Source organism: Panthera pardus, unplaced genomic scaffold, assembly GCF_024362965.1.
Source record: "Panthera pardus isolate Hobbes unplaced genomic scaffold, ASM2436296v1 HiC_scaffold_6, whole genome shotgun sequence".
In the NCBI taxonomy this organism is placed as follows: Eukaryota; Metazoa; Chordata; class Mammalia; order Carnivora; family Felidae; genus Panthera; species Panthera pardus.
In genome coordinates, this window is record NW_026526991.1 from 12,147,897 (window position 1) to 12,175,699 (window position 27,803).

General features: G+C 51.4%; 1 protein-coding gene across 5 annotated transcripts; it reads right to left on the reverse strand.

Annotated features, from left to right (window-relative positions):
- Positions 1-6,600: 6,600 nt before the first annotated feature.
- On the reverse strand, positions 6,601-16,290 carry APOL6 (apolipoprotein L6). 5 transcript variants are annotated; one of them, XM_019446736.2, is made up of 5 exons: positions 13,583-13,681; positions 11,618-11,744; positions 10,698-10,793; positions 8,967-9,801; positions 6,601-8,131 (listed from the first exon to the last, which is right to left on the reverse strand). In XM_019446736.2, exons 1-5 carry the CDS (start codon positions 13,644-13,646, stop codon positions 7,979-7,981), a joined length of 1,275 nt encoding a protein of 424 aa, XP_019302281.2. In that variant the 5' UTR covers positions 13,647-13,681; the 3' UTR covers positions 6,601-7,978. The 5 variants fall into 5 exon arrangements, with proteins under 5 accessions (XP_019302281.2, XP_019302284.2, XP_019302285.2 ...); XM_019446739.2 differs by having other exon boundaries at positions 11,618-11,824; positions 13,583-13,669; XM_019446740.2 differs by having other exon boundaries at positions 11,618-11,789; positions 13,583-13,638.
- Between the last annotated feature and the right edge of the window lie 11,513 nt (positions 16,291-27,803).

The window sequence follows — 27,803 nt, forward strand, 5'->3', positions numbered from 1 at the left end:
ACAGTGCAACTCAGGAAATGGATCAACCACAAGGAAGAGAAACTCTGTTTGTAGCTCTTTTCGACACTGATAGATGGGACTAGGAGACCATTTTTTCCCTGCTATCAGGTAGTTTCTCAGCCAGGCCGCACACAGCAGCTCCAAATCGATGTTAACCATTACAAATTCATGACGTTAAAAGTTCACTGGGCAATGAATTTGAATACACATTTCTCCAAAGAAGACATACAAACGGCCAACAGGCACATGAAAAGATGCTCGACATCACCAGTCATCAGGGAAATGCACGTCAAAACCACCGTGAGAGACCACCTCACAGCCATTAGCACGGCCGCTACTGGAAAAACACTAGAAAATGACAAATGTTGGTGAGAGTGTAGAGAAATGGGAACCCGTGGTCACGGTGGGCAGGACTGTGAAATAGTGCAGCTGCTACAGTGAATAGTATGGAGGTTTCTCAAAAAATTATAGACTTCCCATTTGTTCGGGCAGTCCCACTTCTGGGGATTGGCTCAAGAGAACTGAAAGCAGGGACTCCAACTGGCATTTGCACCCTCGTGTCCACAGCAGCATTTCATAGCCAAGAAGTGGAAACAACCCAGATGACCACAGGTGGATGCATGGCTACCCAAAACACGCTGTATACACAAGACCAAGTGTTATTCAGCCCCAAAAAGGAAGGGAAGTCCAACACGTGCTATGACATGGATGGACCTTGAGGACATTATACTAAGTGAAATTAGCCAGCCACAAAGCAACAGGTATCGTATGATTGCGCTTCAATAAGTTACCTAGAGTAGTCACATGCAGAGAGATGGAAACCCCAGCACTGGTAACCAGGGCCTCTGGGGGAGGGGTTAAGAGTTAGCGATTAAGGGCGACAGTTTTGGTTACCGATTACAAAAATGTTCCGGATAGGGACGGTGGTGATTGTTGCACAACAGTGTGAATGTACTTTTTTTTTTTTTTAAGTTTATTTATTTATTTAGAGTGAGACAGAGTGCAAGCAGGGTAGGGGCAGAGAGAGGGAGAGACAGAATCCCAAGCAAGCTCTGCAATGCACTGTCAGTGCAGAGCCCGATGCAGGGCTCGAACCCATGAACCCATGAGATCATGACCTGAGCCGAGACCAAGAGCCAGATGCTTAACCAACAGAGCCACCCAGGTGCCCCAACAGTGTGAATGTACTTTCCTTAATGCCATTGAACTGTACACACAGAAATGGTTTAAATGGAAAATTCTATGCTATGTATATTGTACTGCAATTTTAAGAAAAGAGAAAGAGAATTGACATTTACCCAGTTTAAAAAAAAAAATTTAGTGTCACGCCTGGGGAGGCTGTGTTCCTTCAGCGGCCCCAAATTCTGTCTCTCTTTCGTTAAAATATTATTTTGATCCACCCTCGGGACCATCCCTCCATGGTACCCACCCTGAATTCCTCAGACTTGTCTACTGGTTCCAAGCCACGTTTCACCGCGACGAATGTCTTCATCCTGGGAAGTCCCCCACGGTTTTAGAATTCAGATACCCAGACTGTGGCTTCACCCAGAGCAGAGTGGTAGATTTGGTAACTAATAATTTTTAAAAGGAATGGAGGCAACGACATTTGCTGGGGTGCTGCAGACCAAGGCTGTACGCAGGCGCCTCCCCACTGGGGTGCCGACAAAAACTCTCAAGGTGGTGGGGGTGCTGCTGACCTCCCTGGGCATCCACCTGGACAGAAGCCACCTTTGGGGAAAGTGTCAGCTGGGAAGCTGGGTGGGGCAGCCTTGGAACCCACCAGAAAGCTGCCTCTGGGGGTGATGATGAACTCACTGGGATCCATCCCCCCTGGCTTCCACCTGGTGGTTGAGCTCCACGGGAACCAGGAAAGGAGCTCACACCAGAGCCCCGAGGAGAAGTCTGCAGTGCGCCCTCTACCGACAAAGCTTAGAATCTGGGTGTAGGTATGTGAGCGTTCTTCGGAGTCTTCTTGAACTCTTCCGGATGTTTGGAATTATTCCTAAGTTTAAAAACTTAAATCAAAGAACCCCTTTAACTGAAAATGACCGAAATAAGACATTGGGGAGGATGATTTTTTTTACTTTAAAAAATGCCTTGGGCTCTAGAAGAGAATTTGGTTTTGGACTTTGATTCTTTTGGACTTTAAAAGATTTTGATCTCTTTGAACTTTGATCTCATGAGGGCAACACAATTTGATTTCAGACTAACTCTTTCAAACTTTAATTTTCAAGGAGATCACACTTTCATATTTTTTTTTTTCCTGGAAATTTGCAATGGAAAGGGGCTTAGAAGCAATGTGGGGGTTCTCGCTGCTAGCTATTTACCGTTGGACTATCTTTCTGCTAAATCTTGACCTCACTGCAAAATCTCTGAAGAGCTATACTGGACATGGATATCATTTGGGATGCGGAATGGGAGAAATTCTGGTCATAGTGAGACCTTAGAGTTAACTTACTACTGTTTTGATCTGACCCATTTCTTTTAAAAACTTTTTTAATGTTTATTTTTATTTTTGAGACAGAGACAGAGTGCAAGCAGGGGAGGGGCAGAGAGAGAGAGGGAGACACAGAATCCGAAGCAGGCTCCAGGCTCTGAGCTGTCGGCACAGAGCCCAACGCGGGGCTCAAACTCACGAACCGTGAGGTCGTGACCTGGGCTAAAGTCGGCCACTTAACCGACTGAGCCACCCAGGCGTCCCTGATCTGACCCATTTCAAAACCTCTCAGCAGCAAACTTTATACTGCCCAAAGCTGACCCGGGATGATTCAGACAGAAGTGGTTGGTACAGAGGGGGCAGAAGGGTGAAGCTGAGAGCAGGGCCGTTCTGCTGCATGGTTGATTGCCACCTGCTGACCGTGGACTTGACAGAAAAATCCGATGCTTATTTAAAAGAAGATTAGGAGGTGTAGAAGGAACACTTATTCCGTTTCCGTACGGAGGAATTCCATCCAAGTAATTCCTCCATCTTGCTTGCCAACTACAAGGAAGGATGAGCAAGTTATATGGTGGGCAAGTTGGCTGGAAGGAAATGCCATGGATTTGAGGTCCACTGGCCTTCCTGAGCTTACAGGGCTGGCCCGAGGTTGTCCAGTACCATGCGTGGAAAGGGGGTGAGGCCATCTAATTGAGGAGTGAAATGGCAGCAAGTCGTATGGGGCATCCAACCCATTCCCTCCAAAGCCGTTTCCTCCAACAACTTTAATCAAGACGATGCTTTCATCTCCACCTGCCCGAACCAAGTCTCTTTCTTCATTGGCTCTAAACTTGGGAGGGAGAAGAGTGGTGCTGTTTATTAGCCCCCGCACATCCCAACTCGTCATTCAAATTATGTTCATCTTTTTTATTTCACCGTCCACCTCAGCGCCGTCCAGTAGAACCATCGTGCAAGCCACACCCATGTAGCTATAAATTTTCTGCAGTCACATTTAAAAAATCGGGTGAAACTGATTTCAATAATACATTTAATTTAATGTAATCTTCCCAAAATGTTACCATTTCAACATGTGATCACTTAAAATTATTAATTGGATATTATATATATATATATATATATATTTTTTACACTATGCCTTTGAAATCCAGTGGGTGTTGTATACATACAGCATATCTTACGTGCTGAGTGGCCACATGACCAGTGGCTACCATATTGAACAGGGCTGGTCTACATGATCTTGCCTATCAAAGAAAGGAAGGCTAGTTTTCCACTGTGATTTTGTCTAGGTGAATTATACCAATGAATTCAGGCTATCTCTCCCTTCCCCCCTCTCTCCCACAAACACACGTCTTTTTCATTTTCTCAAGGGACCAGGAATAGGTTCAAGTTGTTTCTGACATACTTTCCCCCAGACAGCTATTTCTTTGAGCGTAACATGTGCCTTGACTAGAACACATGGCCATTTGGTTTGCTTGCCGTTAAAAGTGAGATTTTAGACCCACGGGACTGTGATTTATAGATGACAATATTTTGCATTTTTTTCACAAGTTCAAGGGCCGCCTGAAGTTCATAGTTGAAGATGGACCTGGGTGAGCTGGGGTGACACATGAAGGCCCCTTGAGGCCACCCACAGGTAGTCAGGTGCTGATGGGTCTGGATGAGTGAGGTTTCTGAGACCTAATTGAAGCCCCTCCCCCTTCCCCAGCTGACTTGGGGTTTAGCTTAATGACTGAGATTCCTAATTTCCTTCTAGTAGTGGGGAGGGAGCAGGTCACCAGCAGGACTGTTGACCACGTGTTTGCTGCTGTCACAGACCTCAGCCTGGGCAGGACAAATTCACTGGCCCCTCTGGAAGGCCCAACGCTTTGGAAAAGCCTGGAACTTGTGTGTGTGAGATCGTGGCATCCCGGGGCACCTGACAGCTGCTTCTCCACACTCATGGGAGGACGCCAACGTGTGCGACTCCCTCGCTTACTAAAAGAGAGGTTACATCTCAGAACCGATAGGCCTCTCAGAATTCCTGACTGGCCGTGGTGGAGTCAGGCATGGGGCACCCATGAGAACCCCACTCAAGCCGGAAGAGCGAGGCCAGTGGTGGGGTGGGGTTGCCCTGAGGGACACGGATGGTTAAAGGGCATCTCTTGGCCAGGAGCACAAAGCCTTAACTAACGGGGAGACACAATGAGGTGAAGGCACCCCTTCTCCAGGATTCTGGGTGGTATAAGATTAGACATCAGAGAAACAGACGGTGATGCGGAGAGAGCCCAGGATGGAAGGCACTGCCGGGAGGAGAGAGAAGGGTCGCTGGGGCTCCAAGTCAGGGAGTGGGGTGCAGAGACAGGTGCAGCGAAGAGTCTGTCTGGGAGCCCCTACCCCCTGGGAGGAGAGGCTGAGGCTGAGGGGTGGATGGGGAGGGAAGGATGGCCTCTCCGCCCCCCACCCTCCACCTCCCACCTCCCAGTGTTGGCTCAACAGCCTTCATAAGGACTGGACTTTCTGTCAAGGACATTTTCTCCGAGACCACAAATCCACACCCAAATGGAGCCCTGGATTTCATTCGGGTTACACGTGGGTCGTGGCTGAGGCACCCAAATCCAGGAATGGAACCTGGCGGGTAAGTGTCAGAGGTGGGTCTCGGACCTCCATGCTAACTCACTCTTTCTTGTTTTCTTCCAGACATTCCACAGAAGAAACAAAACCCCAGGCTTAGTGACTACCTATTCTGTGCCTGGTATCATTACTGATAGCGTTTATTTGGAACTTTAAGGACACATACACTAAGCCAACAGTATTAAATGTGGAGAAAGCTGTCTATTTACTGATTGTTGACGCACAATGAGCAACCTTTGTGGAATCTCTAGAAGTAAGAAAGAGAGTTTTATTCGAGCCCAAGTGAGGACAGCTCCCAGGGAAACACGCTTATCACAGGGAAGAAAGTGCTCTGGAGAATGAACAGTTTTTACAGGGTTCTATACTTTCTTATGTCTTGTAAAAGCTCAAAAGATTATGGATTTGCATTCAGGCAGGAATCACAAGTTTTATCAGAGAGGAATGCAGGGAGGCACCTGGGTGGCCCGGCTCAGTTGGTTAAGTGTCTGACTCTTGATTTCGGCTCAGGTCATGATCCCAGGGTTGTGGATGGAGCCCCAGGTCTGGCTTTGTGCCGAGCACAGAGCCTGCTTAAGATTCTCTCTCCCTGTCCCTTGCCCTCTGCCCTTCAGCTCTCCGCTCCCCGCCCCCCCCCCCCCCCCCCCGCTGGTGCCCTCTCTCTAAAATTAAAAAAAAAAAAAAAAGACTGACTGATATCTCAAGGATGAGATGGTTTTCCTTCAGGGGCTCATTCACAGAGCAGGTGGGGGTGGGTGCACAAACCAGGCCTTTAGAGGGCTTTTCTGTCATCGCTATGCTCACCAAGAACTTAAAACAAGGACACGAGAACAACAGAAGCAGGTAGCACAGTGGCCCAGGCATGGGATGGCAACCGTTTCGCCGCTTGGGCGGTGAGAGGTGTAGACAACCAGACGGGCAGGCTGTGGTCTGAAATGGTGACGGTGGCTCTTTCCCCTCCACTCTTTTAAGTCTTTCCTCAACTTCCCATGATCTATTTCCCTACCGTGATGGGGGGCTGGGGGGGGGGGTGCGTCTCCTCCTTTCCCATCATACGGTCCTTCTTTTTACCCCCATTCAGGGACACAATTTTGAGAAAAAAAATCTCAACAATAACGCAACAAGTTTTTGGCACACAGATGTTCACTTTACCACTATGTATAAGTTTAAAAAATCGCCATTAGTCCAAACGTCCCTGAAAGAGGAGGGCAGCTACCGGACCCCTTGCTGCTTTCCTTCTTCCGGCTCTTTTCAGTAACCATACTGTTTTACCACAAACTCTTACCAGTAACCAGCACGGGCAAAGGCACGGGACCCAGTCCTGACCAATCAGAGTGGTCCCTGCACCTTTGCTCCGCCCCTTTCCCCTTGGACGCCCCCAACTGGAAGGAAGGGGGCCACTGGGAGGTTTGGGGGTGCCGGGAGGGGTGGGCCCTCTTCCCTCAACCTGGTGGAAGCCTGGCTAACAAATGGGAGCCTGATGATGGACGTTGAGGAAGGCACCTGTTGGGAGGAGCCCTGGGTGTTGTATGGAAACCAATGTGACAATAAATTTCATATTAAAAAAAAAAAAGAAATGGGAACCTGATGACATCATTTTTACCCTCTGGATCCAGACACACCTGAAGTCCACTGAACCCCTAAGCTTTTTAAGTACATGAGTCAATAAACTCCCCTTTTTTGGGTAGGCCAGTTTGCATTGGTTTTGGCCACTTGAAACAAAGTGATGACTAACGTGTCTAATTTAAAAGACTACATATGAGGCGCCTGGGTGGCTTGGTCGGTTAAGCGTCCGGCTTCGGCTCAGGTCACGATCTCACGGTCCGTGAGTTCGAGCCCCGCGTCGGGCTCTGTGTTGACAGCTCAGAGCCTGGAGCCTGTTTCAGATTCTGTGTCTCCCTCTCTCTCTGCTCCTCCCCTGTTCATGCTCTGTCTCTCTCTGTCTCAAAAATAAATAAGCGTTAAAAAAATTAAAAAAAAAAAAAAAAGACTACATATAATCAAGAGAATATTGTGCAACACACGAAAAAAGTCTATAAAAACCAAGTGAAATATAGAAGGGCAGGAAAATATCGTTAAGTGAAAACAGCAAAATGGAAAGTGTTAGATCTGTAGGCAAATGAAGGAATTGAGAATGAGAGCAAGACCACTCAGTGGGTTGCAGAAAAAAAAAATCTATTATGTAACGGCAGCCTGGAGGAAGCCCCGCCCCCCGCCCGCACGCAGTCTCATGACGGCTACACTTTAACACCCAAAGCAAGTAACCATGGGAAGGAAATTCCACACCCGGCTGCCAACAGTGGTCACCCTTTGGTTGATGCATTGTTTCCAACGCCTGGTTTTTACTTTCCTGAACTTTAAAAAAAGTTGTATCTCATGTCCATGCACTGCTTTCAAAATAGCAGCTAAAACATAAAAAAGAAGAAAAGAAGAAGAGACAGGTGAATGGGGAAGCCTGGAGAGGTCCTAAGTTGCACAGAGCACTTGGGGAGAAAGGGAGGGCTCCTGATGGAATCTGGTCCGGCAGGTTCCGGTGACATCCCTGTGTGTGCAAACCCAGGGTTTTACTGCAGGGGAGGGGGAGGAAGAGAGCAGAGCAAGGCAGCCGGTGAGCACAAGGTGAGCACAAGGTGAGCCCAAGGTGAGCCCAAGGTAATCTTCACCTGAGGGACCCTCCTTGTCTTACGGTCCCCGCTTAGCAGAGAGCCTGTGTGCACATGAGCGAACGGGGTGCTGACAAAGCAGTGGGAATGAGGTGGCTCCCCAGGGAAGAGTGGGGGACAATGAAGAAGCCGGGTAGCAAAGGAGAGGCAGGACAGATGGCCCTGGCCACCCTCACCAGCTGACAGCGCCCTCAGGACCCAGGTGGACCTCCCGGTTGCTCAGTTTCCAGGCATCCCTTCTGCCAACCAGCCCGCCTCCGCCCTGCCCCTTTTAATTCTGCTCAGAGGCCCGGCGGGTCAACCTGCCCTCGTCCTCTTGTGTCCCCTGGGATCCTGCTTCCCCAAGCCTGGCTGGGGGCTGGGGCAGAGACCCCGTGGCTCCTCCCGAAGATGAGCTCCTGGGTCTTTCCTCTTGCAAGAGTTTCTGTAAAGAAAGGAAAACAGCAGTCACAGGAGAGCTACAGAGGGCTCCGGCTCAGCCTGGCGGGCAGCTCCGGGGGCTTCGGAGGTCAGGCTTCCTGGCTGTGTATCCTAACTCTGTCACCACCCAGCTGAGAACTTGGCGAGCCTCAGAAGCTCCCCGTCTTAGCCAGCTGGGTCTGTCCTAGCAGAACACCACAGGCCGGCGCCTTGGATAACAGGAATGTATTTTCTCCTTGTTCTGGAGGCTCCGGCCCATTGGGTTCCTGGTGAGATGTCCCTCCGGGCTTGCTGATGGCTCCCATAGCCTTTCCTCTGTGCGGGCGCAGGCAGAGAGAGAGAGAGAGCCCTCTTGTGTTCCTTCCTCTGCTTAGGACACAGTCGTATAGAATCACCCCTTCCTGTGACCTGAATCAGCCCCAATCACTTCCCAAAGGCCCTCTTTGGGACCTCTTCCGAGTCACATTGGGACTTCAATCACAAATGTTCAGGGGACACATGCCAGTCCACAACACTCCATGTGGCTCAGTGCCCTCTTCTGTTCAACTGGGAAGACCCTCTTAGAGCACTGAGAAAGAAATAGAAGGCATGACCAGGGCTGTCCAGGACAGGCGCCATTATCATCAAGATGCCCCCGACGTCATTTGGACCTTCGGAGCCACCGTCTACCCCACGTCCTCAGGAACATTCAAGCAAACTACACACACACATACACACACACGCGCGCACGCCCCGGCTCCTTCAACACCTTTCCCATAAACCTTGGTGCCCATAAGTCCCAGTTCAAGCTTCCCGCCTCCCTCCCCCGGCTCCACCCAAGAGGGAGATGTCAGCCTCACCCTCCGCTTCAGGCTCTCATAGAGCTGGGTGAGTTCTGTCAGCGTCCTTTCCAGCTCCCAGGTCTGGGCCCTCAGCTCTTCCGCAGACTTCGTCCTTGCTCCTTCCTTCAGTCGCTTCCAGTCCTTCAGGAGGGCGGTCAAGTCCTGGCCGAGGGATAAGCCCGCCATCGCACTCCCCAGCAAGCGAATGTTTGTCGTCATCAGCAGCGTCGTGCCTTTAAAGGCCCTTTGCACCTGCCTGCTCCTTCGGGCCGAGACTCGGCCAGTGGTCAGGAGACGCTTAGCAGCAGTGGCCAGACGTGGGTGAGCTCTAGCTATCTGAAGGGCGCGGATGTCCTTCTTAATATCCTTGATGGCACTTCCATAATCATAAGCCATCTTTCCAACAGCCATGAGGTAAGATGCCTTCTGCCCCCCGGGCTCCCCGACCTCGTGGCCACGGGTGGGCACTAGGCTGCTGGCCTGAGCTCGGGCTTCTTGATTTCGAAAGTGTCCCAAAATGTTGGTCAAGATGCTGGTGACCCCAGCTGCTGTCCCCAAACCTTTACCAGCAGCGGAGAACATCAGACTTCCTCCTGCTGTTGCTGGAGCAAGGATTAGAGCCAGGATGCTCATGGCTCCTGAGACCACCGCCATGGAGTTGGCCGCCATGTTGGTTTTGGTGAGTGTTCTGTGGGTTGTGTCGATGTGGTCTGCAAGGGCGTGGAGCTTTCTGATGCCTGCTTCTAGCTCCTCCTTCACGATGGGGAACTCTTCCAAAAATGTTACCTCTTCAGCTGACAGACCCTCCTCTCCTTGCTGCACACCTTCACACGGAAGAATGTCATCCTGGTCCCTGTGGATGAGTGAAATAAAGATTTGGCTTCAGTCTCCCAGGTGGCAAAGTCACACTCTTAGGTCCCTTGTGGTTTCTGGATGCTCTCACCACTCCTGACTCTGAGTCCTTCCTGCCTCTCCCTGGCACCTCTGTTACCTCTGACCCAACTGTGGAGAGTCCCAGAACGCTGTTGGGAACTGCTCCTTCCGTAAAGAGAAGAAACACGTAAGAGGGGCTTCTGGAGGGGCAAATGTCCTGAGGGACATTTTCAGCCTTGTTCAGAGACACTGTCACCCAGGAGAGGGCAGTGGGGGAATGGTAAGATCTGAGTCAAGATGAGCAACGTGGGACTAACGGAGGGACCGGTGTGGGAAACGCAGGAGAAAGAGGAGACCAGGTTGAGAGTCCCATATATGCAGAGGCTAATCAGAGGAAGGAGGCGCCATATTGTACAACGCAGCCTACACGTCCGTGACCTTGAGTTTGGCTGCTGTGGTGACCTTTGCTTCCACCAGCAGTTGTACACCAAGAGGACTGAGCTGAGTTATCACCAACGTTCTGGAGGTTCTCCTCGGCATGTGGCCAGCTTCACTTGGCCACTCAAACGGACGGGATTGGTCCTTCGTGGAAGACGTCAGAGACAAAGGGACCCAGGCTTCTCCTCCCCAGTATCTCACAGTAAAAAGTATCACCCCAGCGGAGTCTGACCTTACGGGAGAGCGGTATCAGGCAAGAGCAAACGGACTCCAAGAGCCATCGCTCCACCAGGGAGGGCGTAGGAGGCCTGGTGACGACACAGGTTCCCTGGCCCAGAGGAGGCAATCAGACCTGGAAGGGACCCCAGCCAGGACCCAAGCTGCCTCCTTTACTTTTCAGCAGAGGCAACGAAGCCCAGAGAGGGAAGGGGGACTTGCCCTGAGGAGCGCATGAGGTGGGGGCGGAGCTCCGAGAACCTTCTATCCTGCCGGTTGTTTCTTTCTCCTCTGTCAGCTGATGTCAGGAACTCCTCACTGAAGTATATATGCTTATACTGTTGAATCTCTCTCTCTTCACACACACACACACACACACACACACACACACACACACCAATTTCTTAATGGGAAAGGTTAAAAACCAAATAGACTTCCAAGGAAACCCCTTAGCGCTAATAAACTAGCAAATTTAGGCCCAATGATCAGTTAACCAGCAGCCATAAATCAGGTCATGGAGCAGAGGGTTGCAGGGCGGGGGGTGCTGGCCGTGGGAAAGGGGAGGGATGCAGGCAAGGAGGCGGGCACTGCCGAGGGACCTTAAGCTTTACAGATCCCACAACGCAGCCCTGCCTGCTCGCTGTGTTTCCTCAAGTGAATAGGGACAAAGAGGAGAAAGGGTGAGCAGGGGCAGAGTTGACACCCCCACTCTGTGCTCACTACAAAGTCACGAGACGGCGGTGCCCACTGACGGGTGTAGACTTGCGGTCCCACTGGAGGAGGCACCACGCAGTGTAGATGCCCTAACTCACTCAGCGGACATATGCTGATTTTCTACCTTGGGCTGCAAGCTGCTGGGGGCTTCTGCCAATGAACGGATAATCGGGCCCGAGTTCATCAATGCAGGGCCACGAAGGGGCTTTTTTGGTGATGTGTGAGCCTTCACGGGCCTGCCCTCTGCGAGGGGGGCAGTTTCTGCCCTTTGAGGCCTATGGCCCGGGGTCATGCACCTGACGGGATCTCGCTTCTTCTGTCCAAAATATTTAGCATAGTCCCTTTTTTCTCCTCGTCACGTATCAAGAGGATGCCCAGGACGTTTCGGCAGAAGCAGCCTTCCCCGGGGACAAAGCTCTCCCAGTTACCTCTGCAAACCAATGCCAGCCTCGAAGCCTTTCCCCGTCTGGTCATCCACCAGCTCCTGGGCCACCAAAGCTGTGCTCGTTCTGCCCATGGGAGAATGAGAGGTGTCCTCACCAGTCAGACAGCCTTCTGGTTGGGCACATGGAAAGCAAGGTTACTGCCGGTGCCCTGATCCTTGTGAAGTTCAAGGTTTGTGGAGGGATTTTAGACTACATAAAATCAAAATAATGAAAAACTCACAACGTACTAAATATTTGCAAACTATTGTTTGTACATTTTATATCGAGGGGCAGCTTATATACAGGAAGTAGACAAAGTAAAGTCCTCGGCTCAGTAAACGTTCACTTATATACGCCCCCGAGGAATCACCATCCAGATCAAGATACAGGACAGCGGTTTCTGACTTCTATAACCATGGGTCAGTTTGCCTACTCTTGAATTTCACATGAATGGACTAATTTCTTTAGCTTCCTTCACTCAATATGATGTGTATGAGATGCGCTCATGTGGTGGGTATCACTGATTTTAAAAATGATGGCTGTGGGGTGGCTCGGTCAGCTAAGCGTCTGACTTCGACTCAGGTCATGATCTCACGGTTTGTGAGTTCAAGCCCTGCATCCCGCAGTGTGCTGACAACTCAGAGCCTGGAGCCTCCTTCAGATTCTGTGCCTCCCTCTCTCTCTCCCCTTCCTCTACTCACATTCTCTCTCTCTCTCTCAAAAATAAACATAAAAAAAATTTTTTAAATGATTGCTATGGAGTATTTCATTGTATAAATACACTGCAATTTATTGATCTATTCTTCCACTGATGGGTATGTTTGGATTGTTTCCAGCCATTGGCTGTTGTGATCGAATTGATTATAACGATGAAAAGATCATTTCACAAGACAAGAGAACGATTTATAAGGCCCTTTTTACAAGTTAGATTCCAACGGACATATTGATATTATATTAGTATTATGAGAACTGTAAAAGGTCCTGCCTGAGCATACAGCTGGGATCTAAAATCCATCCCAGAATCGACTTGCCAAGGTGTGAGCCCTTGGGGGCCAGGGATGGGGGGAGGTGCTGTGTCTATCGGGAGAAAGGAGCACTTTGATTGCTTGCTTGCTTGCTTGATTGATTGCATGAAGTTGCTATCCATTTGTGGAGCCAGGCGTCCTCAGAGCTATATCTACACTTGTTAAGTGGGTGAGCTTTTTCTCATAAACCCCAGGACACTGTATGAGCCAGTAGTGGTCCTCATCTCACTTATATGTTAAAAATGATCACTCAGGCTGGAAAATAGACTCTAGATTTGCAAAAGAGGAAGCAAGGAGGCCAGTTAGAAGCTGTTGCAATAGTCAGAGTGAGAGGGGACAGCTGCAAGGGACCAGGTTGATAGAAGTGATGGCAAGGATTATATTTGTAAGAAGCCACAGGATTCATCAGGGGATGTGGGATGTGGGAGAACAGAGTCCCGGATGACTTCAGGGTGAGTCAGGTCTGGGGCCCGAGGGACTGTTGCAGTGAACGTTTCAGACTCACTTTGGGGTGGGTTAAGTCTGAGGTGCCCGTGAGACATCCAAGCGATGCTTGAGTAGGCAGTGGATATATGATTCCTGTTCCGGCTGGGGGATGAAATGTGGGAACCATCTGTGTAGAAAGCGCTCGAAGCCATGAAATGGCATAAGAGCCTTAGGGAGAGAGTACCAGCAGAGGCCAGGGATGGTCCCAGGCCGAACCCCAGAGTACCCCAACAGTTAGACCCGGGAAGAAGACAAGAAAGCAGCAAGAAAAGGAAAAGAAGCAGCGGGTGAAGCACAAGGAGAACAAGGACTTTGGCATTTTGGGAGCCACGTCTTTGTGTATCCTTGTGCTTTTCAATGTTCTGGATCACTCCGCTTTTCGTCTCTCTCTTACAAAGACGTCACTGGATTCTGTTCTCCCCTCTAAGGAAAATGGCTGGGATGGAGAAAAGCTTACCTTGGCAGATGTGAGGGGCCTCCATTGTGGTGAAGGTCCAAGCGGTGTCTCTGCTCTTCTCCATACTCAGAAGGGCAGGGCGTCCGGCTGGGAAGAGACATGGTTTTAATCTTCCAGAAGAGGAAACTCACCTATAGTTAGTATAGAGACAGTAGGGCAGGGTGGGTGGGAAGTCCCCCTCTGTCACATACCAGTTCTGTGATTTCAAGAAAATTAACTCACTGCTCTGTTTCCTTTTCCTTATCTGTGAAATACCTAGGACAATGCCAACCCCAATAAACAGTGAGGAGCAGTAATTTTTCGTGATTAAAATGATGTAATCACAAACAGGATAAAAACCCTCTCTCAAGATGAGAACACTCTTATATTGGCTTAGAAAGCAAAGCCCAGCTATATACACTGTTTACAAGAGATCTGTCTGAAACATAGCGAGCCAGAAAAAGTTAAAATGGTCAGAGCAGGCCCAGGAGGTGGCTGTATCTATAAAGGGGCAGGGAGGCGGGGCACAAGGGATCTGTGTCACAGACGTGTTCTGTATCTCAATTGTGATGTTGACCACACAAATCCACACGTGTGAAAAAATTGCATAGAACTAAATACTCACACAAATGAGTGGGGGTAAAGCTGGGGGGGCTCTGATTAAGTTCGGTGGTTCATATCAACCACCATATCAACCATCGCTGATTGCCCATGGGAATGCCAAGACGCTTTGAAAGACCTCTGGGAAATTCTCACAAAGCTCAACGTACTCTGATCATACGATCCAGCAATCACGCTCCTGGATATTTACCCAGAGGAGTTGAAGACTTAGGTCCACACAAAGACATGCACACGGATATTTATAGCAACTTCATTCATAATTGCCAAAGCTTGGAGACCACCAAGATGTCCTTCGGTAGTGAATAAACAAAGTGTGGTCCCGTCAGATAAAGGCGTCTTATTCAGCACTAAAAGAAATGAGCTATCGAGCCATGAAAAGACATAGGGGAGCCTTAAATGCATGTTACTAAGCAGAAGGAGCCAGTCTGAAAAGGCTACATTCTGTGTGATTCCCACCATATGACTTGACATTCTGGAAAAAGGCGTAACTCTGGAGACTGTAAAAAGATCAGTGGTTGCCAGGGGCTGGGGAGAGGGAGAAATGAATGGGTGCAGCACAGAGGATTTTTAGGTCAGGGAGACTATTCTGTCAGATACTATAGCGGTAGACACGTGTCATTATCCATTTGCCCAAACCCGTAAAATGTACGCCAAGAGTGAACCCCGATGCCAACTATGGACTCTGGGTGATAACGATGTGTCAGCGTAGGCTCACCATCTGCAAGGAGTGGACCACTCTGGTCTGGGATGTTAATAGTGGGGGAGGCTCTGCGTGTGCGGGGAGCCAGGGGGCATAAGGGGAATCTCTTTGGGCTCCCCTCCATTTTGCTGTGAATTTAAAACTGCTCTAAAAAAAAAAAAAGTCTATAAAAAAAAAGAAAAGAGCCGGGCATAGCATGCAGATACAAATAGGAAGCATCAGAGCATTATTTGTAATATAAAAAAATTAAAGGAAAGAAAGAAAAGGAAAGAAAAGGAAAAAGGAAAATCGAAAAACCACCCCAAATGGATCAGCTGAGTAACCTAGGGTTTATCTAATGATGAAACGGTATGTAGTCATTAAACCAAATGAGGCAAATCCATGTGAACAGAGGGAAGGATCTCCAGCATACACTGGTAAATACAAAGGCAGGGTGTGGAACACTGTATACTACACTTGAACTTGTGTAGGAGAAAGACACATGTGTTTGTAGAGACAAGAAGCCAGTAACATTGATTGGATTGGAGGTCAGGGATGAGAGAGGGAAGCTTGCTTTTTTTTTTTTTAATGTTTATTTATGTTAGAGAGAGAGAGAGAGAGAGGGAGAGAGCCCACGATCAAGGGAGGGGCAGAGAGAGAAGGAGACAGAGAATCAGAAGTAGGCTCCGCGCTGTCAGCACAGCCTCGAACCCAGGAACCGTGAGATCACGACCTGAGCTGAAGTCAGACGCTCAACCCACTGAGCCACCCAGGCGCCCCGGGAAGCTTGCTTTTCACGCTACGCCCTTTTATACTTTCCATAGCGATCATTTTTGCCATACACCTGCCTGTGATACCTTAATTTGTTTTTCAAGACTGTCCCCTGTAGCAGGTTGAAGAGCTGTGCCCCTCAAATTCATGTCTATCCGGAACCTCCGATATGACCTTATTTGACAGCTGTGTCTCTGCAGATGTAATCAGTTAAAGGATCTGGAGACGAATTCATCCTAGATTGGGGCGGGGTGGGGGGGAGCTAAATCCAATGACTGTCATCCTTCCGAGAAGAGGAGAGGACACAAAAGAGTTGGCGTGGTGACAGAAACAGAGATGGGAGTCAAGCTGTCGCCAGGCAAGGATTGCCCGAGTCACCAGAGGCTGCAGGAGGTGAGCAAGGGGTTGATTCTTCCCCGGGAGCCTACAGGGGGAGCTTGGCCTTGCTGACGCCTTGATTTCAGAGTCCAGCCTCCAGGGTTACAAGAGAATACATTTCTGTTGTTTCAGGCCACCCAGTCTGTGGCAGCCTTAGGAAAGGGACACGTCCTTTCATTTCTCCCGCTATATTTGGTACTTGGCCCCAGAGCTATGTCAGAAATGATATCTTCAAGATACGCCTTCTCTCTCATGGTCATCTTTCTCTCCCTTCTTTTTTCTTTTTTAAGTTTATTTGTTTCTTTTGAGAGAGAGAGCATGAGCAGGGGAAGGGCAGGGACAGAGGGAGAGAGGAAGAATCCCAAGCAGGTTCTGCACTGTCAGCACGGAGCCTGATGCGGGGTTCGAACTCCCAAACCTCAAGATCATGACCCGAGCCGAAACCAAGAGTTAGATGCTTAACCGACTGAGCCGCCCAGGTGCCCCTCTCTTCCCTCCTTTCTGCTTCTGAAAGAACTTGGGAAAAAAAGTCCTCCCATACATAGTTTGAAGGCACAAAAATTCTTGTAATCCTTTTCCCCCTAATTATTTAAATAAGTACAGATTTACTGTAGAAAATTTAGGGATAAAGAATAAAATTCTTCTGTATTCTCACCACACAGAAATGACCACTGTGGACATTTTATTTTATTTAAAAAAAAATTTTTTTTAATGTTTATTCATCTTTGAGAGAGAGAGAGAGAGAGACAAACAGAGCATGAACAGGGGAGGAGCAGAGAGAGAGGGAGACGCAGAATCTGAAGCAGGCTCCAAGCCCTGAGCTGTCAGCTCAGAGCCCGATGCGGGGCTCGAACCCACAAACTGTGAGATCATGACCTGAGACGAAGTCAGACGCTTAACTGACTGAGCCACCCAGGTGCCCCTGGACATTTTATTTTATAAGTGAAACAAGGGGCACCTGGGTGGCTCAGTCTGTTGAGTGTCCAACTCTTGATTTTGGCTCAGGTCATGATCCCAGGGTTGTGGGATCGAGCCCCGAGTTGGGCTCTGTGCTGAGCACCGACCCTGCTTAAGATTCTCTCTCTCTCTCAGGCCCTCTGCTCCTCTTCCTTGCTCACTCTCTCTCTCTCTCTCTCTCTCAAATAAAAAAGAAAATAAGCAAACCAAAATTTAGACTCATGACGTGTATACAGTTTTGTGTGAATTTTTGTCACTTAACACTGCATTATGGTGGCTCCCTGTATTAGCAAATAATTTCCAACAAGCTGTTTAAAGTCTGGGTGACATTCCATCAGACGGATGTGTCATTGTGCATCTGATAAGTCCCCTACTGTTGAATCTGTGGGTTGTCTTCAGTTTGAGCTTTGGTTTTGTTTTCATAAATAATTTTTTGCTTTATGAATAATTTTTGATCCTTACCTAAATGTTGGTACACCCATTTGGTTATTTCTTTGGGATAGTCCTGGAGGTAGAGTTAATGCATCCAAGATAAAGAGTTTCTCCTTGGGGCGCCTGGGTGGCTCAGTCCCTGAAGTGTCCAACTCTTGGATTTGACCCAGGTCATGGTCTCAGGGCTCCCGGCTTCAAGCCCCGAGTCAGGCATCGCCCTGACAGCTTGGGGCCTGCTTGGGATCCTCTCCCCCTCTCTCTCTCTTCCCCTCCCCGGCTTATGCTGTCTCTCTCAAGATAAAGAAATAAACTTTAAGAAAATAATTAAAAAAATAAATAAAACACATGTTTTCTCCTCTCTGACTTACAAAGCTAGAATTTGGAAGTTTGTCTCCAGGGCACCATGGCCTAGAACGTGAAGCACATTTTCGTGCTTACTTGTGCCAGGCCTGCATTTCCCTACTTGATACACCCCTCAGTGATTCTGTGACATAGAGGCTAATATTATCCCGATTTTCCACATGAGGAAACTGAGGCACAGAGAGACCCATGCCATACATTTGGTAAATAGGAGAGGGCAGTGAGATCCCAGCCAGGCCTGCAGTACGAGCCTGGAGCCATGGATCTCAGTCAAGGGCGAGTTTTCTCCCCAGGGGTTGTTGGCAATGTCTGGAGACATTGTTTTCACTGTCACAACTCTGGGGGAGGCTGGCTGGAGGCCAGCGAGGTCGCTAAACAGCCTGCCATGCACAGGCCAGGCCCACAGTTAGGAATGACATAGTCTGAGATGTCAGTGGGGCTGAGGTTGAGAAACTCCCGTCTGGGGCCCCACCCTCTGCCAGCGCCCTGTCGCCATTTTCCGTGAGTCCTATGGGATGAAGGGTGAAGGCGACACAGGGAGCTCTTTGGTCCCATCAGATCCCACCCCCTGCCCCTACGGACATCCTCTCGATGGGTGTGAGAGGGTGGTCACATTGAGAGAGGAAAGGATTGCCAAGAACGTTCCAGAACTTATTTCCATTTGCAAGCTTGTATTGCCGATGGTCTTTCTTCGCCTGCCTGGGGAGCCTTTAGCTCCATCCTGTTGTCCAGCGGTCCCTTCCCTGCCAACCAACTTCCCCCGACACCCAGGCTAAGGAAAAGGCAGCTCACTCCGAACACACAGCTTTGAGATACTCCCCTTAATCTTCATCACCATCTCCCCTCCCCGCTTCCCCGAGCCTCCCCCGCAATAAACCTACAATCCAGGGAACGAACGTCACAGGTTCTCTTTGCAGATTGGAGACACATCCCTCAGCGTCTTTTTTTTCTCCAAGGATGACATCCTCTCGAGGGAGACGCCTGTCGCCGGTGAGGCCCCCTAGGCTCTGGGGGCCGGGACCTCTCGTCTAGGGCCGTGGGGTCCCCAGCCAGCGGAGGGGAGATGCAACTTGGTCAGTCCCGTCACCCTCTTAATCCCATTTTCGTCGAAACCTTCAAACAGCCCAGAAGGAGAGATTCCTACCCTGATTTACCATGAAAGACTTTGAACTTCAGATCTTTCCGGTGGTCAGGTATCTGGCGGGACGGGGATTTGGACCCTGGTGGCCCTGGCGGGAGCTCTTTTTCCTAAACCAAGTGCCTGCAGCCCATCGCTGGGGCACATTGCCCTTCAGGGCGGTGAGCAGTGCTGCTGTCTCACCGTGGGCTGGGGTGCCCAGGGAGAGGAGTTCCCCCCCTTCCCCGCTCCGTCCTCACCTCTGCGGGGCCTCTGGTCCGGCCGGGGCGCTACAGGAGGACAACACGAAGTGCAGGGTCTCCAGCGGGTTCTGCTGACCAAGGGGAAGCCCGAGCCTCTGCTGGCCAACTCTGAGCGATCGGGAAAACTGGATCCGGGTTCTACAGGCACAGAAATGCCAACGACTGAGGCAATTCTCCTGGGACGACCAGGGCTTGCTGAGAAGTGGCTTGCACTTTCCCCTTCCTTGTTGCTGTCTTCTCTAATAGATGTGCAATGTAGTCGAGCCGGGCGGTAGAATCGAGGGCAGAGGCCTGAGCACCACCACCCCCACCCCCGCCCCCTGTCCTAGCTGTGAAGCGGACACAACGGGCGTGGCTATGAACACCAGGACCCCGGTCCAGCTGACCACGGGGAGCGGGTTCCTCCTCTGTCCTGGGCCTCGATCCCCCAGCTGTGGAATGGGTATTAAAATAGTTCTTGTGGCACAGAGCTGTCGTGAGGAGCAAGTCACGCGGCGCCCAGCGTGGACAGGGCACGCAGCAAATGCGTCAACGGTGGCTGCCTCGGGTGCTGTCACATCCCTTTTCCACGCTCCTAGGTGGGTGACACCCAAGGTCTGAGGCCTCGTCCCTGCAACCGTGAGATGCAGAGTTCTCTGAAGACTGAGGCGTGTTTTCCGAACTCGTGTGGTGGAGGAACCCGACCCGGTTCAAGGTGATAGTTCTTACACGTCCCACCTCGTTGGCGGATTCGTCGTTTTCCTGCGGAAATGTTAGCAGCGTGTGGCTAGACGGGGCGGCCAGGGTCTTGAAAAACTTGCAAAACTCCAGAAAAAGTTGGAGACTCTGCAACACAGCTGGCCCCGGTGGTTTGGGGATACGGGATTGTGGCCGTGACTCTCCCACTTTGCAGATGAGGAAACTGAGCCCTTAGAAGGGTCACACAGCTAGGAAACAGCAGACGGGCTCTAGACCCCGGGTCTGTGGCCGTGGCCTGTATGGCAGTCACGGGCTGAGCTCTGTCTCTCCATGTGTGGGCAGGCTGGCATCGGGGGCCGCGGGTTCATTCGTGGCGATGTGGCCGGAAGCCCCAGGTCCTCTCGCAGGACCCAGGTCCTCTCGCAGCCTTCCAGAGGCCACACTGGGGGCTGTTGCTGGCAGGCTCTGGGTTGCTGGCACCCTGCCCGTGTCCCCTGGGGCCCTCTGAGCAGGGTGGGACGACGGGGCACTCTGAACAGACGCTGTCCCTGAGGTAGGGCTGGCCAAAGGGGGCAGCGGCCACCTGGCCTCCCTGCTGCTTTCTCTGGCAACAGACCCAGATGCCCAGGCCTCTCCTCGGTCCCGGCAGCCTCAGGGGCCAGGCCGGCCACCGCACTAGGGTGCTGTTTACCACAGCAGCCCTGGTGAAGCAAGAGTCCCAGGAGACACTGGCGGGGGGCGGGCAAGAAAGCCTGTCACGCGCGGGAGACGCTGCTTACGAAAGTTTGTGCCTCCTCCCTGAGAAGGCACGGGGCTGGGGATGCCTGTGTGTCCCTCGGGGGTCTGACTGGCCTGCACAGAGGCTGCCTGTGTCCCACCGTCCCACTGGGCGGCGGCCGTGGAAGACCACCTCGTGGATCTCTGCTGGCTGGGACGGGGCACCTGGGCTCTGAGGTGTTCTGGTTCCAGCCGCACCTGCATCGCGCCCACACGGCTGGGGAATAGACTCCTACGTCTCTGTGAGGTCCCCACGCCCTGGGCCCGGGTGCCGTGTTGCGTTGTAGGCCTTGCTCAGGCCCCAGGGAGCTGCAGACGGGGTGGGGGCAGGACTGGATGGGGAGGCCTGGGGGCAGCAGGGGCCGGTGGCCTCGACCCCAAAACACCACAGGCTCTTCTCTGGCTCCTGCTCCTGCCCCAGTCCTCTCTGCCCTCTTTGGCTGCCTCCTGCCCCCAGAGGGCAGGGAGTTTTCCAGCCGCTTCTGCTTCTGCCAGAGTCCGGCCATCCTGGGAAGCTAACCCCTGACTCTTTGCTCTCTCTGCCTGTTTCCCTCCCAATCCTGGGAGGCTCCTCCCTCCTCCATTCTCTGTAGGCACTTCCCCAAGGTCACGTCTGCTTCTCTTTGCCCTGAGGACTTCTTGTCCTTTTCTCTTACTCCCTGAGAGATTGAGAGTGAAGGGGGGCGGGGAGGGGGACGTCACACAGACAAAGGGGGCATTGGGAAATATTTCAAAAATATCCCCTTTGCTCTCGTCAAAGGCTTAGAGAATTTCTGTGTTACTAGACAAACCAACAGTGTCTCCCTTTTGTAACCTAATTGAAGGCGGTAGGAGTGCCGGCCAGTCAGCCTGACGCTGGAAGTCAGACCCTCCAGGTGGCCCTCCCTCCCCCGGGGGCCTGGCCACAACCACTGAAGCCGAAGAATTAGGGAGCTGACTGCCAAACACTGGGCTGCCCGGAGCTGTGGTTTTATTAAGTTTTTTGAACACAAGCGCTGGAGATTGATTCAGGCTAAATTTCACTTAAGAATTTTCTGGAACACCCCCCGAGGCAGTTCCAGCTTCAAAGATGCAGCAGAACCGCCAGGCCCGGGAAAGGCCCGGAAGCAGGTGGCCCACAGTGCGTCAGGAGCTCGGGGTGACTCAGGAGGCTGGTTCCATCATTTAACTCAGTCACCGTCCTTTCTTGTCCCGTCAGGATTTGTGATCCTTCGGGAGAATCTGGTTGGCCTCGTGGAGGTCACAGGCGCACCTGTGTTTTGGGGTGCGTCTTAATCCTTTTGGGGGGTGCCATAACAAAGTAACCGCAGACTGGAGGGCTTTGAAACCACAGGCATTCATTTCTCACAGTTGTGGAGGCCGGAAGTCTGGGGTCAAGGTGCCAAGACGGGGGGATTCTGGTGAGGACCCGCTATGTGGCTGCAGCCTGCTGACTTCTCCTTGTGTCCTCACATGTGGAAGGGGCCAGGGAGCCGCGGGGTCTCTTTTAAAAGGGCACTAATCCCGGGGCGTCTGGGTGGCTCAGTCGGTTAAGCCGCCGACTCTTGGTTTCGGCTCAGGTCATGATCTCACGGTTTGTGAGTTCGAGCCCTGCATCGGGCTCCACGCTGACAGCCCGGAGCCTACCTGGGATTCCCTCTCTCTCTCTCTCTCTCTCTCCCTCTCTTTCTGCCCCTCCCATGTGCTCTCCCCACCCCCCCCCCAAAGTAAATAAACTTAAAAAAAATATATGTGCTTTTAAAAAATAAATAAGCAAATAAAAGGGCACTAATCCTGTTTCTGAAGGCCCCACCCTCATGGCCTCATCACCTCCCCAAGGCCCCACCTCTGAATACCATCACGTGGGGTGCAGGATTCCAATATGGGAATGTGGGGGGACACAGACACTCAGGCTGTAACAGGCTGGTAGGCACGGAGGTGAGGCTTGTTGGTTAGTGGGCTCACTACAACCACAGGGGGTCGAGAGGCAGTCACCCGCAGGAAGGGGGCGCTCTTCCTAGAAAAGGCCAAGAAAGGATGCTGGGCAGGCAAAAGCAACAGGTGTTTAGTCCATCCCATCCTCTGCACTGCTCTCCCCCCACACACCCTCCTTCCAGGTGCAGGACTGAAGAATGCCTTCCTTATGAGACACAATGACCCAAATAAAGCCCTGGCTGTCCCCCCCACCCCCCCGACTCCTGCCCAGGAGTCGTACCCAAAGTCACCACTGGGGACTACGTCTGCAGCCACGGATCCACCCAATGGAGCCACAGGGCTCTGAAGCCAGGGTCTCTGGCCTTCTCTCATTCCATCACAACCCTTGTTGACATTCTCGAATCTATGGCCTCGGTGGTGAATTCAACCATCCTCAGTAGCTAATAAAGGGAACGAGGAGGAGAGGGACAGAAAAAAATCCTGAAAAATCATGCTGACACAGCAAGCAGGGAGTGACAATTTTTGGTCGTGATCTCTTTCTGAAACTCATTTTAATACTATAATTATGCTAATATTATATTATCACCAGCTTCAAAAAAATATTAGTAAGAATAATAGCAGTAATCATTCTAGCTAGAATTTACTGAGCACTTGCTATGTACCAGGTACTGTTCCAAGGGCTTTGTAAGAATTAGCTCAAGGTCATGGCCAGGATTTGCAACTTTCCTCCTGATTTACCCATTCCTTTATCCCCTTGCCTTCAGCTGGCTTTCAATGTATAGGACAGACTATTATTCAACCTTGAAAAAGGGAAGGAAACTCTAACACACCTTATAACACGGAAGAGCCTTGGAAACATGAAATAAGCCCGACACAAAAGGACAGACACTCTGTGATTCCACTTATATGAGGTCCCTAGAGGAGTCAAATTCATACAGACAGAAAGTAGGATGATGGTTGTCGGGCTGGGGGAAGGAGGGATAGAGAGGTAGTGTTTAGTGGGGACACAGTTTCCTTCAGTGTTGCAAGACGAAACGCGCTCTAGGGTGGGCGGGGTGACGGCTGCGTGACAATGTGGATGTACTTCCTGCCGCTGAGCTGTGCCCTTGGAAGTAACTAAAATGATAGATTTTGTGTAGCTCTCCTGCAGAGCTTGCTGTTGTCTGCTTAGTGGTCCCTTGTTAGGTGGGGCCCGAGCTGCGGACAGGTGCTCTCTCTTCCCTCCCAGAGCTGCCAGGGAGGCCGCCGGGATTGCACATGGAAGACAGCCAAGCTGCTCAGGGGCTCCTGCAGCCTGAGGGCGGCTGTCGGCAGGGATGTCAGCACACCTAAATCCGGCTGGGCCCCTGGGAGCAGGGCGCTTTAGGGCCACCGTTATAAAAATCCCAAACCACGGCCCCGGTGCTCACAGCCCGAAAGGCATCTTGGGGAGCCCTTGCTCAGGTGCTGACAGTCAAGCACTGGGGAGAGGGAGCCTTGGGGAACACTCCGACCCTGAAATTCCTGAATTCCGGGATCTCTTCCCTCCTCCCACGCCTGCCCCCGGGGGAGCACAGTTTGCCAAACGCAGCGAAAGTTCCATCCCTGCGCAGCAAGCAGCTCCAGGGAGAGAAGCAGGGAGGCAGCGGTCACAGGGGAGTGAGGGACACTGAGCCCAGTCGGTGTTGCTTGTCCTCATAATCCTCCAGCCCCACTTTCGGGGTTCCTGTGAGGCTCCAGTGAGTTCATCTTGACAATGGGAAGACTCATCCAGGATTCTTGTCACTGTTACCATTGACACACACACACACACACACACACACACACGACTCACCTTTCATGGGACATTTGAGAGACTCTTGAGGGCACATTCCCCTTCCTTGTCCTACCCTGAATCAAAAACCAAGATTTCTGTGGTTGTGGGGTTGGAGGGATGGAAACTACCAAGTGTAGAGCACTGCATCCGAGTCATGTGCCGGGAGCCCAGAATTCCGCCCTTGACTCCCAGGTACACGTTTTAGCCGCCCCAGCAAACGAGTCTCTGACACCAGATGGGTGACTGACTACAACTTCATTCTGTTCCGACACTGCCTACCCAGAGACGGCATCAGATCCCGCAGGTTAGGGGCTCCGTCCTCCAAGGGTGCCCCTCCCCCACCTTCACACGCCCCCTGCAAGTCCCAGCTGTCATCTGTGCTTGTGACCTAGTGGCTATAGACCGGAGGTCCCCAAGACCACCTCCATGGGCTCAATTAATTGGCCAGAGGGGCTCACAGAACTAGATCCCCAGTTTACCACAAAAGGGTTAACAGAGGACCAGCCGGATGGAAGGGGGGCACCAGACAAGGTCTGGGGAAGGGGTACGGGGCTTCCACACCTTCTCCAGGGCACCAGTGTCCTCACTGTTCCACGTGTTCACTCACCTGGAAGCTGAACCCTGTGCAGTTAATTAAATTAATTAAGTGAATCAATTCATTAGATCATTGGCCATCGGTGATCAAACTCAAATCTCCAGCCCCTTTCCCTCCCCCCCAGTCACACAGCCGGTGCCACTGACAACCAGCCCTCCCCTCCCCTCCTGCCCCCACTCCATTTTCAGGTGATGTAGGGACATTCCAAAAGTCACCTTATTAACAAAAGATACCTTTATCACTCTGAAAACCAAAAATAGGTTTCTTATTAGAAATCACAATACAACAGGGGCACCTGGGTGGCTCAGTGGGTTAAGCATCCGACTCTGGATTTCAGCTCAAGTCACGATCTCACAGTTCCTGAGTTCAAGGCCCGCATTGGGCTCTGTGCTGACAGCTTGGGATTCTCTCCCTCTCTCTCTCTCTCTCTCTCTCTCTCTCTGCCCCTCCCCCACTCGTGTGTTCCCTCTCTCTCTCCAAAGCAATAAACTTTAAAAAAAGAAATCACTGTATCACAGAGAGTTTCACACACAAACTCATTCCGTCCACATGGTCCTTCTAAGAGGCAGGGAATCCAAGCCCAGTTTACAGCTGCCAAGACTGAGGCTCATGGGCCTGGGCACCTTACCCAAGGGCACGGTGTCTGATCCCACTAAGTGCTAGGGCTTGGGTTAGAACCGAGGTCTGCCTAGGTCGCGGCTCCCCTGCCACTAAAGCACATCCCAGAAGCCCACAGTGCACTTCTATGGATGAGTATGTAAGCAAGGTTGCAGACGGCACTCCCAGCGGTTGCCTGGCCAGGCATGGGGGTGGGCAGAGCTGGAATCGAGGCCAAGGGCACGCAAGGGGTGAATTCTTTGTTTTTTTACTGTTTATTTTTGACCGAGAGAGAAATCGCGCATCAGCGGGGAGGGGCAGAGGGAGAGGGGATCAGAAGAGCTAAAAGCAGGCTCTGTGCTGAAAGCAGAGAGCCCGTGCTGGGCTCGAACTCATGAACCATGAGATCATGTCCCGAGGCGAAGTTGCATGCTTAACTGACAGAGCCACTCAGGCGTCCCAAAGGGTGAATTTAAGTAGCATTTTCTGGGGTTGCAAGTGGCAGACCCGACTTGAACCAGCATTGGCAAAACATGGATTTATTGGAAGGGTATTGATCCAGCTTGGTGGTTTTTCTACCGCAGATCACAACCCGGTAGTGTGTCATGAAATCAATTTAGTGGGTCTCAGCTGGTAGGAAAAGCAAATGACATGGAATAGAATGGGAAGTATCAGAGTGTATCACACATAATCAGGGGGTAAGTATTGTTTCATGAAAATTATGTACATACAATCACGTACTTGAGTGTGTGTGTGTGTGTGTGTGTGTGTGTGTGTGTGTGTGTGTATTCTGGATTGCAATGTGAAATGGGTCATAGACAGAATGTTTGAGAGCTATTGATCTAACTTCTGGATTCAAAGGGAAATCTACAGATTTCAGGTTCACCTTCAGGTCCTGAGATTAGGGACCTCCTCATGGTCATAGGTCTCTCTCTCTCTCTCTCCTTTCCCTCAGCTCTGTGTTTCTTTAGGGGGTACTGGCTTCATTCAGTCCCAGTATAGGAGGGTTTTTTCCAGAGCCTCCAGCTCTATTCCAACTCACGTCCTTCTGGTCCCAGGACTGTAGATGTAAGAGGGTTTCCTCTCCAGATCCAGTAAGAAGATTCCTTGTGTCCCACGTCCCACTGGTCCCTTGTGGCCAGGGGAATGCAGCTCTCTGTTCCCCGGCCCACGTCACGTCCCCTCCCCCATAGCAAAAGCAGCGTGCTGTTTCTGGAAGTCCTCATTGCAAGCGTGAGACTGGAGAGAGGAAGAAACAAGGCCCAAACTGAGGGGGTGTTCTTCTGGACAAGTCAACCGATGACTGTCCTCTACAAACGGGTCAGGTGCCAATGAGCCAGCTGTTGCTGATTTGGCCCAGGGACCGCCCGGGTAGCATTTTGCAAAGCATCAGTTTGCCAAGCAGGTGATCTTCCAAGGTGGGGGGTGGGATCTGGGCATCCTGTGGGTCTGCAGAGCCCTGGCTGAGCCCCCAGTTCTGCTCCAACAGATCTTAACCATTTCAGATGTCTGCCGACCTCTCCAGACTTGGGCTTCCGAAGAGGCAGCCAGTGGGCAGTCTTGCCAAGTTGCTTGGAAAAGGGCGGTCCCTCTGGCATTAAAACCTGACTTCCTGATTGGCTGGGGGTGGTGACATCTTACCCAGAGGCTTTATTTACGTATCCAAGGAACTGCTGGGGGGTGGCTCCAGGAAGTTCTGCTGTGGCCATAGATGAAAATCCAGAGGCTGCCTCAGCCTGGCTGGGGGCCAGGGGACCCAGGTCTGCTCCCTTCGTGCACTGGCTGTGGGCATGCCTCTTCCCCTGTGTGGGTGGGCAAGTCGGCTCTGGCGGGCTGGGCTGGCCAGGGGGATTGGAGGTTGACGTATGGGGAGGGGTCCTCTGTGACGTCACGGGGAGTGTTTCCCACAGGAATATGTGGAATCCCATCCTTCAGGAATGAGCATGAAATGTGGCGGGCTTGCCCTGAAACCTCCAGATCCCTGCCCACATCTGTAAAACGAGGAAATCCCACTGCGTGGGCTACAGTCCTTTTCTTGGCTGTGATTCTACGATCCTTGGAATCTAACATTCCATGATTCTGAGATCCTAGGAACCGAAAAACGTCGATTATTTTTGATGATGTTCTCACCCCAACCCCTTGGATTTGATTTTCAGCCCTCCCCCTGCCCCCAAGAAGGCCATCCACACAAAATGTAGGTTGGTCTCTCCCTGGCTCTCGCATGAGGTGGGCCTCGTCGAGGAGAGGGTGTGCTTTTGCCCGGGACCCAGACTCAGAGATGAGACTCCTGCGGTGTCTGCTGAGTGGC

What these genes read in the sequence shown, in the direction of transcription:
- APOL6 (XM_019446736.2), bottom strand. Translation starts at nt 13,646, where the DNA reads ATGGAGAAGAGCAGAGACACCGCTTGGACCTTCACCACAATGGAGGCC. An exon ending in GGCCCCTCACATCTGCCAAG is followed by an intron (nt 11,745 to 13,582) that starts GTAAGCTTTTCT and finishes GTGCCCAACCAG; the next exon opens with AAGGCTGTCTGACTGGTGAG. An exon ending in ATGAGAGCCTGAAGCGGAGG is followed by an intron (nt 8,132 to 8,966) that starts GTGAGGCTGACA and finishes CTTTCTTTACAG; the next exon opens with AAACTCTTGCAAGAGGAAAG.